Consider the following 16,749-nt stretch of genomic DNA (forward strand, 5'->3'; position numbering starts at 1 on the left):
AGCCATTTACAGTATTCTTTCTTCTTGCATTTGACCTCTTAAAGTGCATCAACTTCACATTATCCAGATTAAGTTCCATCTGCTGTCTCTCTGCCCAACTTTCCAGCTGGCCAACTTCTGCAGCTATCCTACTGTATCCTTCAGTATCCTTCATCATTATCCACAACTCCACCAATTTTCTTTGTCCTCTGCAAGTTTACATATAATTTTCATCCAAATCATTTTTATACATTAGAAACAACGGAGGTCCCAGCACTGTTCCTTATGGAACACCACTGGTTGCAGACTCCAGTCAGAAAAACACCTCTCCACAACTACCCTCTCTCTTCTGTGAAAAGGCCAATCTTGTATCCAACTTTTCAACTCACCATGGATTCCATGTGGTTACATTTTCTGGACCATCCCACCGGGAGGGACCTTGTCAAATGCTTTAAAGTCCATGTAGACAACATCCACTGTTCTATTCTCATCCATCATCGTAGTCACTTCTTCAAAAAACTCCATCCTTCAATGTTCAACAGAAAACGTCTTTGTAAGAACACATCGACTCAATACCCAATACAAACTCACCAGTCCCACAGTTTCCTCAACTATACATCCTTGCACCTTGCCTCCTATAAAGATTCTATTCCATTTTCTCAGTTCCTCCATCTCCACACCCATTCCTTTGATGCTAATTTCAACAAGTGGAGCCTTCAAAATGTCCACCCTCTTCCTCAACTGAAGATTCCCCATCACCACAGTTGTCAGAACCCTCAGCCTTGTCTGACCCATCTCCTGCATTTCAACACTCACTCGCTGTCTTCCATTGCACAGCAGGAAAGGGTCCCTCATCTGGGATGCCACCACCAGACACACATTTCCCCTCCCCTCTCTTGTCAGCCTTCGGCAGGGATCATTCCCTCTGGGAGACTTTGGTCCACTCCTTCTCCAGTCCCAACACCTCCCCAGACCCTCACTATCCCCCAGAGCCCACTTTATCTGGAGTCAATCTAAATAACTTTTGGTCACAGTCATAGTCATAGAAATGTACAGCACGGAAACAGACCCTTTGGTCCAACCCGTCCATGCCGACCAGATATCCCAACCCAATCTAGTCTCACCTGCCAGCACCTGGCCCATATCCCTCCAAACCCTTCCTATTCATATACTCATCTAAATGCCTCTTAAATGATGCAATTGTACCAGCCTCCACCACTTCCTCTGGCAGCTCATTCCATACACATACCATCATCTGCGTGAAAACGTTGCCCCTTAGGTCTCTTTTATATCTTTCAAGTTTCACAACATCTTTCCGATAGGAAGGAGACCAGAATTGCACGCAATATTCCAACAGTGGCCTGACCAATGTCCTACACAGCTGCAACATGACCTCTCAACTCCTGTACTCAATACTCTGACCAATAAAGGAAAGCATACCAAATGCCTTCTTCACTATCCTATCTACCTGCGACTCCACTTTCAAGGAGCTATGAGCCTGCACTCCAAGGTCTCTTGTTCAGCAACATTCCTCAGGACCTTACCATTAAGTGTATAAGTCCTGCTAAGATTTCCTTTCCCAAAATGCAGCACCTTGCATTTATCTAAATTAAACTCCCATCTGCCACTCCTCAGCCTATTGCCCATCTGATCAAGATCCCATAGTAATCTGAGGTAACCACCTTCGCTTTTCACTACACCTCCAATTTTGGTGTCATCTGCCAACTTACTAACTGTACCTCTTATGCTTGCATCTAAATCATTTGCACAAATGATGCAAAGTAGTGGACCCAGCACCGATCCTTGTGGCACTCCTCTGGTCCCGGGCCTCCAGTCTGAAAAACAACTCTCCACCACCACCCTCTGTCTTCTGCATTTGAGCCAGTTCCGTATCCAAATGGCTAGTTCTCCCTGTATTCCATGAGATCTAACCTTGCTCACCAGTCTCTCTTGAAGAACCTTGTTGAACACCTTACTGAAGTCCATGTAGATCACGTCTACTGCTCTGCCCTCATCAATCTTCTTTGTTACTTCTTCAAAAAACTCAATCAAGTTTGTGAGACATGATTTCCCACGCACAAAGCCATGTTGACTATCCCTAATCAGTCCTAGCCTTTCCAAATACTTGTACATCCTGTCCCTCAGGATTCCCTTCAACAGCTTGCCCACACTGGTCTATAGTTCCCTGGCTTGTCTCTACCACCTTTTTTAAACAGCAGCACCACGTTAGCCAACCTCCAGTCTTCTGGCACCTCATCTGTGACTATCGATGAAACAAATATCTCAGCAAGAGACCCCGCAACCACCTCCTAGCTTCTCACAGAGTTTTAGGGTACACCTGATCAGGTCCTAGGGATTTATCCACTTTTATGCATTTCAAAACATTCAGCACTTACTCCTCTGTAATATGGACATTTTTTTAAAATGTTGCCATCTATGTCCCTACATTCTATATGTGTATTCTTTTCCACAGTAAATACTGATGCAAAGTACTCGTTTAGTATCTCCCCCATTTTCTGCGGTTCCACACAAAGGCTGCCTTGCTGATCTTTGAGGGGCCCTATTCTTTCCCTAGTTACCCATTTGTCCTTAATGTATTTGTAAAAACCCTTTGGATTCTTCTTAATTCTGTTTGCCAAAGCTATCTTATGTCCCCGTTTTGCCCTCCTGATTTCCCTCTTAAGTATACTCCTACTGTCTTTGTACTCTTCTTAGGATTCACTCGATCTATCCTGTCTATACCTGACATTTGCTTCCTTTTTCTTAACCAAACCCTCAATTTCTTTAGTCATCCAGCATTCCCTATACCTACCAGCCTTTCCTTTCATCCTAACAGGAATATACTGTCTCTAGACTTCTTTCTGAAGGCTTCCCATTTTCCAGCCGTCCCTTTACCTGCGAACATCTGCTCCCAATCAGCTTTTGAAAGTTGGTGCCTAATGCTGTCAAAATTGGCCTCTCTCAATTTAGAGCTTCAACTTTTAGATCTGGTCGATCCTTTTCTATCACTATTTTAAAACTAATAGAATTTTGGTCATTGGCCCTAATGTGGTCGCTCACTGACACTTCAGTCATTTGCCCTGCCTTATTTCCCAAGAATAGGTCAAATTTTGCACCTTCTCTAGTAGGTACATCCACATACTGATTTAGAAAATTTTCTTGTACACACTTAACAAATTCCTCTCCATCTAAACGCTTAACACTATGTCAATCCCAGTCTATGTTTGGAAAGTTAAAATCCCTGACCATAACCACACTATTATTCCTACAGATAACTGAGATCTCCTTACAAATTTGTTTCTCAATTTCCCTCTGACTATTAGGGGATCTATAATACAATCCCAATAAGGTGACCATCCCTTTCTTATTGCTCAGTTCCACCCAAATAACTTCCCTGGATGTATTTCCAGGAATATCCTCCCTAAATACAGCTGTAATGCTATCCCTTATCAAAACTGCCACTGCCCTCCTTCTCTTACCTCTCTTTCTATCCTTCCTGTTGCATTGTAGGTGGCACAGTGGTTAGCACTGCTGCCTCACAGCGCCAGAGACCCGGGTTCAACTCCCACCTCATGCGACTCTCTGTGTGGAGTTTGCACATTCTCCCCGTGTCTGCGTGAGTTTCCTCTGGGTGCTCCGGTTTCCTCCCACAATCCAAAAATGTGCAGGTTAGGTGAATTGGCCATGCTAAATTGCCCCTAGTGTTAGGTGAAAGGGTAAATGTAGGAGTATGGGTCTGGGTGGTATATGCTTCGGCGGGTCGGTGTGGACTTGTTGGGCCGAAGGGCCTGTTTCCACACTGTAAGTAATCTAAAAAAAAAAAAAATTGTATCCTGGAAAGTTAAGCTGCCAGTCCTGTCCATCCCTGAGCCATGTTTCTGTAACTGCTATGATGTCCCAGTCCCATGTTCCTAACCATGCCCTGAGTACATCTGCCTTCCCTGTTAGGCCCCTGGCATTGAAATAAATGCAGTTTAATTTATCGGTCCTACCTTGTCTCTGCCTGCCCTGACTGTATGACTTGCTTGTGTTCTCAACTGTACCAGTCTCGGATTGATCTCTTTCCTCACTATCTCCCTGGGTGGTCCCCCCCCCCCCCCCCCCCCACCCCCACTTACTAGTTTAAGTCCTCCCAAGCAGCTCGAGCAAATCTCCCTGCCAGTACATTAGTCCCCTTCCAATTTAGGCGCAATCTATCCTTCTTGTACAGGTCACTTTTACCCCAAAAGAGATTCCAGTGATCCAAAAACATGAATCTTTCTCCTATACACCAGCTCCTCAGCCATGCATTCATCTGCATGTCCTCCTATTCCTACCCTCATTAGCTCGTAGCACCAGGAGTAATCCAGATATTACCACTCTTGAGGACCTCCTTTTTAAATTCCTGCCTAACTCTCTGTAACGTCCCTTCAGAATCTCAACCTTTACCCTTCCTATGTCATTGTTTCCAATGTGGACAATGAAATCCTGCTGGCCCCTCTCCCCCGTGAGAACATTCTGCACCCTCTCTGAGACATCCTTGATCCTGGTGCCGGGGAAGCAACACACTATTCTGTTCGCTGCTGGCCACAGAAATGTCTCTGTGTACCTCAGACTAGAGAGTTCCCTAATTCAACTGATTTCTTGGAACCTGGCTGCACACGGTACTGTAGGTCTGGTTTCACCAAAGCCCCTATGTATTTTCAGTAAGACCTCATTCTTCTACATTAATCCCTTAGTGATATTGGATGCATAATGTACAAAAATAGTCTTGTTTTAGCTGCAGATCTAAGCCATAACCAGTCATATTGGGTGGATTAGACCCAAAGAGTAACATTTTTTTAAAAATGGCCTGTTAGTTTTGTTCAGATTTGAAGTGTCATCCTTTTTCATTATTGAGAGATACGCAGGTGAGAAATTTGATCTGACTTGAAACATTGACTTTTGATTTGGGCAACACATTCATCATGTCTTTTGATGATGCACTTTGAGGGTTTGTCCTCTCTCTAATGGTGGTTTCGGGGTGTTGTACAGAAAGAGAAAATCTGCCCTTTTGTAACATCTGTTGCATTCTCTAGACGCTCAAGTACATTTCAGCAATGGCTTGTGAGATCAAGCCACTGTTATGTGTAGACAATCTACAGCCCACAGGCAATGTGATCAATGGTCATGCAATGTTTGCTTCATACTTTCATTTGCTTGATCCTTTGACTCAGAAATTCTCTCTCTAAATTTCTCCACAGTTTTTTAAGACTCTGTTTTGAAACTTACCTTTGAGTTTGTTTTGATACTTTTCCTAATGTCACCTTGGTCTTAAGTTTCCTTGGAACATTTTGCAACATCAAAGGTGATATAAAAAAGCTAAGTTGTTGTTGAAACAAGGTTGCCACCTTGGAGGAAGCCAATTAGTTTGGGTGGTTGTGCTATTTCTAATGGAGCTGTTTATCCTGATCAAACGTCTCTATCCTGTTCTATTAGAAAAATAAACTTTGAATGACGGTCTGTGACTAAACTACCACTGGTGTAATTGCAGGTTGCTGAGGACGTTAAACTCTTGAAATGGGAGAAAGGGCCATGGCTGGAACAAAGTGACGTTTCCTTCCATTTACTCAGACTGCTGTGAGTACATGGGCTACACTGATGGGGGACATTAATACCATTCAGAATAAGTTTGTCCTCTGATGAGTGCACTGTGCCGCTAAGAATACCTAAAGACAGTAAAATTGAAAGTCTGAAAGAGTAGTCAAAAATAAACATAAAACGTACAGCAGGTCTATCAATCCCTGTAAAGTGAAAGATGACATACTGTTTGAGTAGCTGCTGGATTCTAGCCAAGAGTGCATATTTGAAGTGTCAAATCTGTTGTTTCTCTTATGGATGCTCTTGGACTTACTGTACATTTACAGAATGTTCTGTTTTTGTGCCAGCTCTCAGATTTCAGTGAAGTGCTAAATAGACATTCATGGACAACTGCCTGCTAGATGGGTTGTAATTTTTTAAATCACATTTTGGTACTCAACTGAGGGAGTACTGCAAACTTGTGTTCTGATTCGGGTGCTGAAAATCTGTTGCCACAGCGTGGTTGACAGTCCCGTGCACACAGTCTTGTTTCTCATCTGTTTATTATCTTTGGATAATGTTTTACCTGTCTCGACAGAAGCCTCTTGTCTGAATCACTCCACACCTGTTTCTCTCTACTTCAGCTGCTCTGCTGTGAAACGTGATCATTGGCTTCTATTGTAGACATCTAGGTCAAGGAGCTCATTATGACCTGGCATTCTGGTCACAAATTACAAGGGCAACTGAATCAGCTAGTGTTAATGTAATGGAGAATTTCAGTTCTCAGGGATTTGGCATGGCAGCTATGAACATCTAGTAATTAGGCGAGGGCAACTGAAAAATCTGTGGATATAATGAATAACTGTTTACTTCAACATATATTTGGTTGCCAGTTACCATTTCAGTTCTTTGCAGGGAGCACTTGAGTAACAGAATTGCACTAAATGGGTACATAATTTTTGTCACATCTGCAGGTTTGAGATTAGTTTCTTTTAAATGATTTTGATTTAAAGACAAGTGTATGTCAGGTCATGGGGAAAGCTCTTCAAAATAATACCATGGGATATTACAGACAGGGCCACTTACTAGTAAATTGAAGGTCATTTTGGGGCATTCATTTGAAGGTCCTGATGCATTATGGTTCATTGTGACTGAAGCAGGTCTGTTAAGTTATCTGTCTTACCCTGTCTATCTTTTCATACACTTGTATATTCCACTCCTTGCTGACCCTCTCCATCCTGTATTAAGGAGCTTGACTTAGGCTGTAAGGTTAAGGCATGTACTGCTCCTGTTTCTGTCTGAGAGCAGGCTGCTCTTGTCAACGTCTCAACAGTAGATTGCTTTACTTTTTTTTGGTTTGGAAATACTCCAACGCACTACAAAAACTGAATAGAAAAGTAAATCAACAAGTGCCTTTTATAAACTAGTAAATCCACAACATCATAAATATCTTTCTGGTATTTGTTGTTGGCTTTTGTAGGATTCTGTCATTCCAGTATAACCGTGTCCCTGTCTTTATTTAATTCCTCATTGAGAATGTTTTGTAGGCGATGTTAAGGAATACCATTTTCAAGCAACAGGGTTAACTGCTGTGCAATGGAGCCCTCTAAAGATCAAATCTATTTCCTAGAAGCAGCAGAGTAAATGAGTCTGGAGGTATAGGCACCACATGAAAACAGCACTTATGGACAGAGACCAATTTCACTTCAGAAAACGTTGACTGAGCTGTGTCCCTGTTTCATTCCAGTAGATGTATACTTATCAAGTGGAGTAATTGGAAATACTGGAAGTGAGTGGGGCAAAAATATATAGATGTAGGTAAGGTGTGCAAGTTTGTACCACTCCTAAATGAAGTGTCAGGAGTTGCACCACAACATTCATTCTCCCAACCCATTCAAATCTGTTGCCTGCATCAGAGTCTTGCCACCAAGGATTGCTTGGTTCTCTGCAGCATTTTCCTTTATTCGTGGAGGAATTCTGATGAAAGGTCACAGGCCTGAAGTGTTTCTCTCTGCATAACTGCTGTCACATTTGATGGGTCTATCCTCATTTTGTTTTTATTACAGATTTTTGGCTTTTTTTGTAAAGCTATAGAGTTTGGAAATGTCTGTGGTTTCCGTATAAATGTCGAGTGACTGATCAATCTTTGTATTGGCACTTATTATCATCAGGAGGATATTTGAGCAAGATTCTGCGTCGAGCTGCACTTCCATGGTGTGCATTTTAAAGGAAGAGTGAACTGAATATTTTTGAAGTTTATAAAAAAAAGTGATAACTTCCTTCCTGCATTTCCCTATGATTTGTCTGAGTTTAAAGGTTCATTGTTCATGGTTCTCAATTAATTAACTATTTTACAAGTCAAGTGTGAACTTCTGATTATTGTTGTGTCTTGCACATTTTTGTGTATGTGAAGTAACACTGTGTTGTCCTTTGTAACAATAATTAGTTCACTTTTTGTCCGTCACCCAATTTAAATTGGATTCGTCTTAAATTCAATTAATAAAATTGCCATAATGCCAATGTGATCATTTAATCCTTCAGTGTTAACATCACTCTTCCTCAGTGGCAACTCTAGCAATGTAAACAGCCTCTCACATTTACAGGACAGATTGAATTAAGCCACTTTGTTGTAAGCATAGCATCTTGTCTGTAGGTTTTGAGGTTGCTAAATCTAGAATTTCAGGAGCAGGGTCTGCAGAAAATTGTAATGTGTATACAGAAAGATCCCACCTACAGCAGTGTAAAAACCAACTTGTTTTTAGTGGTGTTACTGAAGGCCTATGTATCAGCACAGGGTGAATGCCCGAAATGGTGCTAAGACCCCTTTCTTCACTTGGAGGGGAGTTAGAATTTGGAATTTGCTACTATGCAGAATGTAAATGTTGGCATAGAAGTTTTAGACAGAATTACCTCTTCTCTGTTCTGCAAATGCTGTATGTAAACTCATCGCATGCACCACAAGTTGAGCTGTTTTCTGCAGATTTTAATTGTAAATTTTTAGTGCTGTGGATTACTGGGCTGACAGCACAGCAGCAAGGACACATCTGAGATCTCCAAAAGAGTCAACAGTTTATCTTAGAGTACAGTGTGAGCAATGGAAAAGTAAATGCAGCAAGTTCTCATTAAAGTTGGAAATGAAAACTTTTAAGTGAATCATAAGCCTTGATAGGAATCAGTATTAAAACTGGAGTTTGGTTCACTTGTACATTTTTTTTTGCCTGGAAAAACAATGTACAAACTATAATGTTATACATCTGTAATGCTGAGCATTCCCAACTGAAGTAACTTACAAAATCAGACACTCTGCATAATAGCAAAACTGTACAGTTTGGTGCTTTAAGGTATTTCACAACAGAAAATAAAACTTTTTAAAACATGGCCTTCAACTTATATCATTAAATGCTGACCTTAGAAAATAAAATGCCATTAAGATAAAAAGCAAAATAAGTATAAATTTTGTGGTGTAAATAAATGTTTTAAAAAAAATTAGACTAACCCACTTAAGTTTTAGATTGACCAGGTTCCTCCTCAGTTTGTCATGAGTATAGTGCTGGAAAAGCACAGCAGGTCAGGCAGCTCCCAAGGAGCAGGAGAACCGATGTTTTGGGCATAAGCCCAGTCTCCTTCTCAGTTTGTAGCAGAACTCGACCCAGGATAATCTGCAGTAACTAACTCCAGTGACAGATGATGCTGATGTGTTCAGTGTAAGATCAGAACAGAGGGACAGCAAGTCCCCGCTGTTAGCAGTAAACACCAGGGACTTTAAAGGTGAAAACAGTGGGCAGGAATAGGACTGGGGGCATGAGCAGGGGTCAGGCCAGAGTGGGAACAATAGCTGACGTGTCCAGTGGTGACAGTGACCACCAAGAATTTGAAAGACATCAAGATTGAAGATTCACATTGGGAGCCATGGGAAGGAGGGGCCTAGGACTGAGAGTGGGTGTGGGAGCACTGGGGAAAACAACCAGAGACCAGGCTAACCACTGAACAGTTTAATTATGTAAATATTATTTAGCATCGGTTTCCAGTGTTATATGGATATGTTGGTAACTACAGAATAAGCGACGTGAAAGCGTGATGGTGTTCAGCAAGCCAGTGTTAAAGACGATTTAATTGGATTAGCAATTGGACTCAAATGAAGTAGTCAATGACGTAGGAAAAGAGGGAAAATGATTTGGTTGTGAAGAGAAGGGAGGCAAAGGAAAAATAGGCAAGCAACTTGGATAGTAGAGCTTTAACAGCAATTCCTACAGGAATGAAACTCCACAGCTGAATATTCTGTTCGTGGGCCACTGAGGTTGAGAAACAAATGTCAGTTAAGTGGTCCTTGCATTGTTAAAACACTTGTTCTAACTTTCTGTAGCAATTTTAATTCTCATTTCCTGTAAAAATCCAGCAAATGTCTTGAATCTCTTGATGCTGATGGTGAGCCCCAGTTTTGAGGTTAACAGCATAACCTTTTTACATGTTAATAATTGTGTGCTCCATAACCTTTGTTATTTTGCTGTTAAGTTCTGTCTCAGTTAATTACGTTGGCATTTTCTCTTGATCAGAATTTTTTGCCTTTGACTGGATAATCTGTTGTTAGTAAGAAAGAGATGTGAACTCATTTGAAATGGCAGCAATATGTCCTTAGTTTGAGTCACTCATTGTCTGCTCCACATAAATGTTGCCATTGTTCCTTGTGCTCTTTGAAAGATTCAGTGCAGCTTCAATAGGCAAAAGCATAAAAGACCTTGCAATCTGAAATATAACAGTGCACTTGTATTCAAATACAACAGTATCACTCATTTTAGAGAGGACAATAAGAAGATCAGTCACTGTTTTGCCTAGCTTTGGAAGAAAATGTTTTTAAGACTTTTAGGCACTGTAGAGAAAGCCTTTAGCAATTGATAGATTATAGGCTTACATCAGGACGGCTCACTTCAGGAGCCACTATATCTCTAGAGTGTGGTTGATATGAACCAAGGAAATTCATTGGCAGACACTTAATTGCAATGCAAAACTTATGAGTTAGAAGATGTTGTGAAACTATGGAACTGCAGGTTATAAATTAATATTGATGCTATTGTACAAATTATTCATGTTCCCATTGCTATTTTGCTGCATTTCAGTAAATGAGTTAATATCTTTTAAAAGAAGGCAATTTTATTTGCACCAACTGATTTGCAATATGGTTTACCACGCATCTTTTGCCTTGGGGATGCAGCAAAAACATATAAAATTTAACAGTCTTTTGTTTCTTTCCATCGATTTTGTTCTGACATTTTTAAGTGAGCCTTGGGAGTATAGAACAAGTCAAGACAAACTGTAAGTCTTGCTCTGCACTTGAATTTCAATGAAAATGGAACATGGCCCTGTAATAATCCCACCCAATTTGTGGCCATTTCTCTTGATCTCCTCTTCACATTAGATTCTGTCAATCTCTGATCACCTCTGTGTCTCAGGGCAGGACTCAGTGGAACAGTCTCGGTTGAAAGTGATACAGATGCATGAGTCTGACAGCAAACTGCACAAATGTGTTAAGGCAGTTGAAGCCTTTGAACTATGGGTTTTGACAGAGAAGGCACCAGCTGTCAAAAAAGTTATTCTCCACGATGAATTGTAGAAAAATTTGATCTCTACTAATGTCATTGAGTTATGGGCTATGTCAGAGGAAAGCACTAGGGGGTGCTATTGTTACATTGAACTATTTTGTTTTCTGTGTATAGTTACCTCTTGCTTATCCTCATGTTGTGTTCCTAGTCAATGAACAATTTTGCTTTTGGAGAAATTAATGAATGCTGTATTTTCAGAAAACTTAAAAAGTCATGTGGTAGGTTCTGACCCAGCAATTTTTAATATAATTCTGACCATCGTATTAAAGAGCAATCACAACCCAGGTTCAGTGCATCTTTGCAAAGTGTAGGTATTGATCTGTCATGAGGATATTTACCAACACACATTACCTTTCTTCCCTTGATTAGCGTTGAAGACAAGCAACGTGTAGCTGACCTGACGTCGTTCCCCAGATTCCTTCCAGAAGTCACAATTGGAGCTCACGAGTTTGATCAAATGTATCATGCCTACAGACAGGTAGGGAACGCGTTATAAACCTGCATGCTGCATTAAAAATAAGATTTCCAGCACCTGCAAAATGCTTCTTCTCTGCTTTTCCGTATTTGTGTACTTTCTATGGATTTGCAAGGTGAATCGAAATATCATTTGCGTCTGACAGAATGCTTTTCCGTGAATCGCACTTTTTTGCCCCGTAATGAAGGTAGTATCAAATGCTCCCAGATCAGGGTGAGCACAGATGGTGTGCAAAGTTAAGTTTGTTGCTACATTGCTAATCCTAAAAGCTGTAGGACAGTGAGATTTTGAGCTAGTTTTTTTAATCAACCTGTTCGAACATGCTATTGCACATTAAAGGGACGGCTGGAAAATGGGAAGCCTTCAGAAATGAGATAACAAGAATCCAGAGAAGTATATTCCTGTTAGGGTGGAAGGAAAGGCTGGAGGTATAGGGAATGCTGGATGACTAAAGAAATCGAGGGTTTGGTTAAGGAAATGAAGGAAGCATATGTAAGTTATAGATAGGATGCACCTTGCAAAATGTCCATATTACAGAGGAGGAAGTGCTGGATGTCTTGAAATGCATAAAAGTGGATAAATCCCCAGGATCTGATCAGGTGTACCCTAGAACTCTGTGGGAAGCTAGAGAAGTGATTGCTGGGCCTCTTGCTGAGATATTTGTATCATCGATAGTCACACGTGAGTTGCCAGAAGACCGGAGGTTGGCAAACGTGGTGCCACTGTTTAAGAAGGGTGGTAAGGACAAGCCAGGGAACTATAGACTGGTGAGCCTGACCTCAGTGGTGGGCAAGTTGTTGGGGGGAATCCTGAGGGACAGGATGTACATGTATTTGGAAAGGCAAGGACTGATTAGGGATAGTCCACATGGCTTTGTGCATGGGAAATCATGTCTCACCAACTTGATTGAGTTTTTTGAAGAAATAACCAAGAGAATTGATGAGGGCAGAGTGGTAGATGTGATCTATATGGACTTCAGTAAGGCGTTCAACAAGGTTCCCCATGGGAGACTGATTAGCAAGGTTAGATCTCATGGAATACAGGGAGAACTAGCCATTTGGATACAGAACTGGCTCAAAGGTAGAAGACAGAGGGTGTTGGTGGAGGGTTGTTTTTCCAGATGGAGGCCAGTGACCAGTGGAGTGCCACAAGGATTGGTGCTGGGCTCTCTACTTTTTGTCATTTGCATAAATGATGTGGATGTGAGCAGAAGAGGTACAGTTAGTAAGTTTGTAGATGTCACCAAAATTGGAGGTGTAGTGGACAGCGAAGAGGGTTACCTCAGATTACAACAAGATCTTGACCAGATGGGCCAATGGGCTGAGAAGTGGCAGATGGAGTTTAATTTAGATAAATGTGAGGTGCTGCATGTTGTGAAAGCCAATCTTATACACTTAATGGTAATGTCCTAGGGAGTGTTGCTGAACAAAGAGATCTTGGAGTTCAGGTTCATAGCTCCTTGAAAGTGGAGTCGCAGGTGGATAGCATAATGAAAAAGGTGTCTGGTGTACTTTATTGTATTGGTCAGAGCATTGAGTACAGGAGTTGGGAGGTCATGTTGCGGCTGTACAGGACATTGGTTAGGCCACTGTTGGAATATTGCGTGCAATTCTGGTCTCCTTCCTATCGGAAAGATGTTGTGAAACTTGAAAGGGTTCAGAAAAGATTTACAAGGATGTTGCCAGGGTTGGAGGATTTGAGCTATAGGGAGAGGCTGAACAGGCTGGGGATGTTTTCCCTGGAGCGTCGGAGGCCGAGGGGTGACCTTATCGAGGTTTATAAAATCATGAGGGGCATGGATAGGATAAATAGACAAAGTCTTTGCGCTGGGATCGGGGTGTCCAGAACTAGAGGGCATAGGATTAGGGTGAGAGGGGAAAGATATAAAAGAGACCTGAGGGGCAACGTTTTCATACAGAGGGTGGTACTTGTATGGAATGAGCTGCCAGAGGAAGTGGTGGAGGCTGGTACAATTGCAACATTTAAAAGGCATTTGGATGGGTATATGCATAGGAAGGGTTTGGAGGGATATGTGCCTTGTGCTGGCAGATAGGACTAGATTGGGTTGGGATATCTGGTTGGCATGGACGGGTTGGACCAAAGGGTCTGTTTCCATGCTGTACATCTCTTTGATTCTATGATTCCCAGCCTTCTGATCCAAAGGTAGGGATATTACCACTGCATCACAAAGGCTCTAGCAAATGGCTGCCATGGAACCGGAATTAAATGCTAACAGCTGTGAGCTTCTTTAAATTCTCGTGATTTTGCCTGTGGTAGATGCAACCACAGAGGAAGCTCTTGCTCCCTAAAAGCTTGTGAAAAGCTCGGTGTTCATGTTTATTTAAAACAAAAACTTCTTTTTGTAGTTTAAACGCTGACCAGCTGCACCTCACTCTTTGCTCTGCCTCCCACCCTACTTGGGTGTTCTGACCCCGCCCACCTTGAGGTCCCATGAAGATTGTGGTATTAAAATATGATCACATGGCAGCAATGGAGTCGGGGAGCACTTCTTTATAGAAACATAGCTTATTAAAAATGAGTAAAAAGCAAGTCAAATGTTGATGCATTTAAGATTTTGGGGTGCATTTTGTATCTTAAACAGTTTTTTTTAGCCCTCGGCAATTTAATGTTAACAATTTATTGAAAATGAGATGACCAAGGTCTACATCAGGTCAGTAGCTGGTGTAATTCTGAGTATATGCACCTGAAACTTCCATCATCCAACTCAGTCATTTTATCTTGGGTATAATTGCCACATTCATGTTCGGTTGTTGCTAAGTTTATGTAATGTGCTTCTTAGTCAAGAATGTCCTCCTCAGGACAGTGATAAGATGGCTGGTTTTCCTTCTCTCTGGCTAGCGTTCTGTGTTGGGATCAACAACAGGTTTCAAAGCTACTCTGGCAGGCCAGTGTATGACCATTAGACCAAATTTTACATACATTTTGGAAAAAGAAACTGTTCTAAGTACTAATCATAAAATGCTCTCTCAATAAAAAAAATGTTTGCTAAACCTGCTGAAGGTTCATTAGCTGAATAATCTATTTCCAAAAAAATAGGCTAGGTTGGTGTGGTAAGCCCAAACAGGCTTGGTCAGAAGATAGTTTTCAGGCAAGTGAGGTGAAAGATTTGCTGTGAGTAAACATATTTTGAGAACTAAGTCCAGCATGCAGCCTATGCATATTTCAGTCCTGGGCAGAAACCACAACGGTTTCACTTAGCCTTTCATGTTCAAACAAGGCAACTTGGCACGGCTGTTCAAAGGTTACTATTTATAGTTTGGACGCAAGCTGAGGAATTGCAGTGAAAGAAAGAGGAAAGTTTGATCCCAAGAGACCTGTCCGTGAATGAATCCATGGAACACAATGCCAAAAACCATGAGCAAAAGTAGAGCATATAGACCACTCAGCCTATCTCTCTGTTCTGTTCCCCTGCCATGCACTTATAATTTCATATGATTGTGGATGATCTTCAAAATAGTGCTATTACATCCAGGCAGGTAGATGAGACCTTCTCATCCAAACGAGAGCACCTCTAACAGTGAGCACTCTCTCAGTACTGCACTGAATTATCAGGTCAGAAATTTTGCCTGGAATGGGACATGAACCTAGAATCTTGTGACTCAGAAGTGAGAGCATTGCCAGCTGAACCATAGGTGACACTGTAAATGTCTGAGGTGCCTTGAGATTCAGTGGGGCTTCCCCTCTCAACACTCCCATTAAATGATTATAAGTGCCATCTCAAGTACATGAGACTCTGTATTTGGCAAAATGAAAACAGCGTACTCTGTTCACCAAAGTCTTCAAATTCATGTTGGGTACTCCGACCTTATTGCTTTGAACACAGGATATATGGATCTTCTTCCTTTCTGCTCCTTCCCTACTTCCCTATCCCTAACACTAACCCTCTGTGTTAATAACTTTGTGCTTTTAAGAAAAAGTGTTGGCATATTTCTGGTTGTAAGTAATCTTCAGTGAAACGTGGTTACTTCGTATCATATCCACTACTTCAAGTGTGCGCAGGTAATTGCACATCAATATTTAAATGTAATTTTGCTTTGGTTCACGCTCATGGTTGATCTGTGTAATGCAGAAACTTACTACAGTCAACACACTGAAAATGAATAGCGACAGTTTTTCTTTGACATAACCATGTTATACCTGACAGAGTACCATCACCAAATAATAGAGGGTTGGGATGGGAAGGGGGAGTGGAAGCTGTCCTCTGGAATGTTAGCTGGGGGGTGGGGGAGAATGCATTTGCCATGAGATACTAGCCTCCCTTCCTGCAGCCTGCTTCAATCCTTCCTCAACCTTTGCTTCACTGCCACTTCCTGCAAGTTTAAGCAGCCTTAAAGCCTAACTTTCTGGTCATGCTTATTGGTCACCTTCCCTGATCTTTCTCCTGGTTATTTCTGTCCTTTGGAACTTACCGTTTGTTTCACCCAAATAATAAGTTAACAAGTTGAAGGGTGAATAATTGTAGGATTCAGTCTTTCTAAATGCTGTTCTAAGTAGAAGTTAATGAATATCAATTAATTATGCACTCATTAACCTGAACTTGAGTGCACACTGCTATCAGGCAACATGAAAAAGTTATAGGCCATGCTTTCTTGTAACCTGCATAAAACAGTGTTAGCATTTATCTGTTTTCTGTCTCTTCTTTCAGCTCCCAGGTCGAAAGTATGCAGAAGGTTTCAATGCTGATGTCGGGGATAAGTGGATCTGGTTAAAATAACTGTGTGGCTTGCAGAAGAACAATTACATGGATTTGAAAGGAAGAGAAAGTGAGAGAACTCTCTGATGCATGGTGAAATAGCTGGTTTTGCACTGAGCTCAGCATGGCAAGTCTGATTGGATTTACCCAGGGCCTGTGCAGAATTTTGAGCACCTTATTAATTGACTGTAGGTATCAAATAAAACCTAACATTGAAATTACCGCATCCTTGTAGATTTGAATGAAGTAAAGTGTGACAGCATGGAGCAAGTCTGGGGCAAACATTTCAATTGGGGGGTGGTTGTTGCACCAGTTCTCTACGGCCTTTAAGTGAACTGTATCAGTGTTGTTTTAGAATCTAGCGGTAGTCTGGCTGCCATCTTTTTCTCCCAGAGCGGCACCCTGTCCATCATGAGCTTTTATGAACTTGTGTTATTTCGCACAGA

General features: G+C 41.5%; 1 protein-coding gene across 1 annotated transcript in view; it reads left to right on the forward strand.

Annotated features, from left to right (window-relative positions):
* Positions 1 to 16,521, forward strand: part of ndufa10 (NADH:ubiquinone oxidoreductase subunit A10) — a 66,595-nt gene extending 50,074 nt beyond the window's left edge. Inside the window, exons 8-10 of the mRNA XM_043693102.1 lie at positions 5,492 to 5,577; positions 11,484 to 11,592; positions 16,256 to 16,521. Coding sequence (XP_043549037.1) covers positions 5,492 to 5,577; positions 11,484 to 11,592; positions 16,256 to 16,324 — 264 coding nt within the window. The 3' untranslated portion in view covers positions 16,325 to 16,521. The remainder of the gene's footprint in view (positions 1 to 5,491; positions 5,578 to 11,483; positions 11,593 to 16,255) is intronic.
* Positions 16,522 to 16,749: the final 228 nt, after the last annotated feature.

The sequence above is a fragment of the Chiloscyllium plagiosum genome, chromosome 7 (genome assembly GCF_004010195.1).
Source record: "Chiloscyllium plagiosum isolate BGI_BamShark_2017 chromosome 7, ASM401019v2, whole genome shotgun sequence".
NCBI lineage: Eukaryota > Metazoa > Chordata > Chondrichthyes > Orectolobiformes > Hemiscylliidae > Chiloscyllium > Chiloscyllium plagiosum.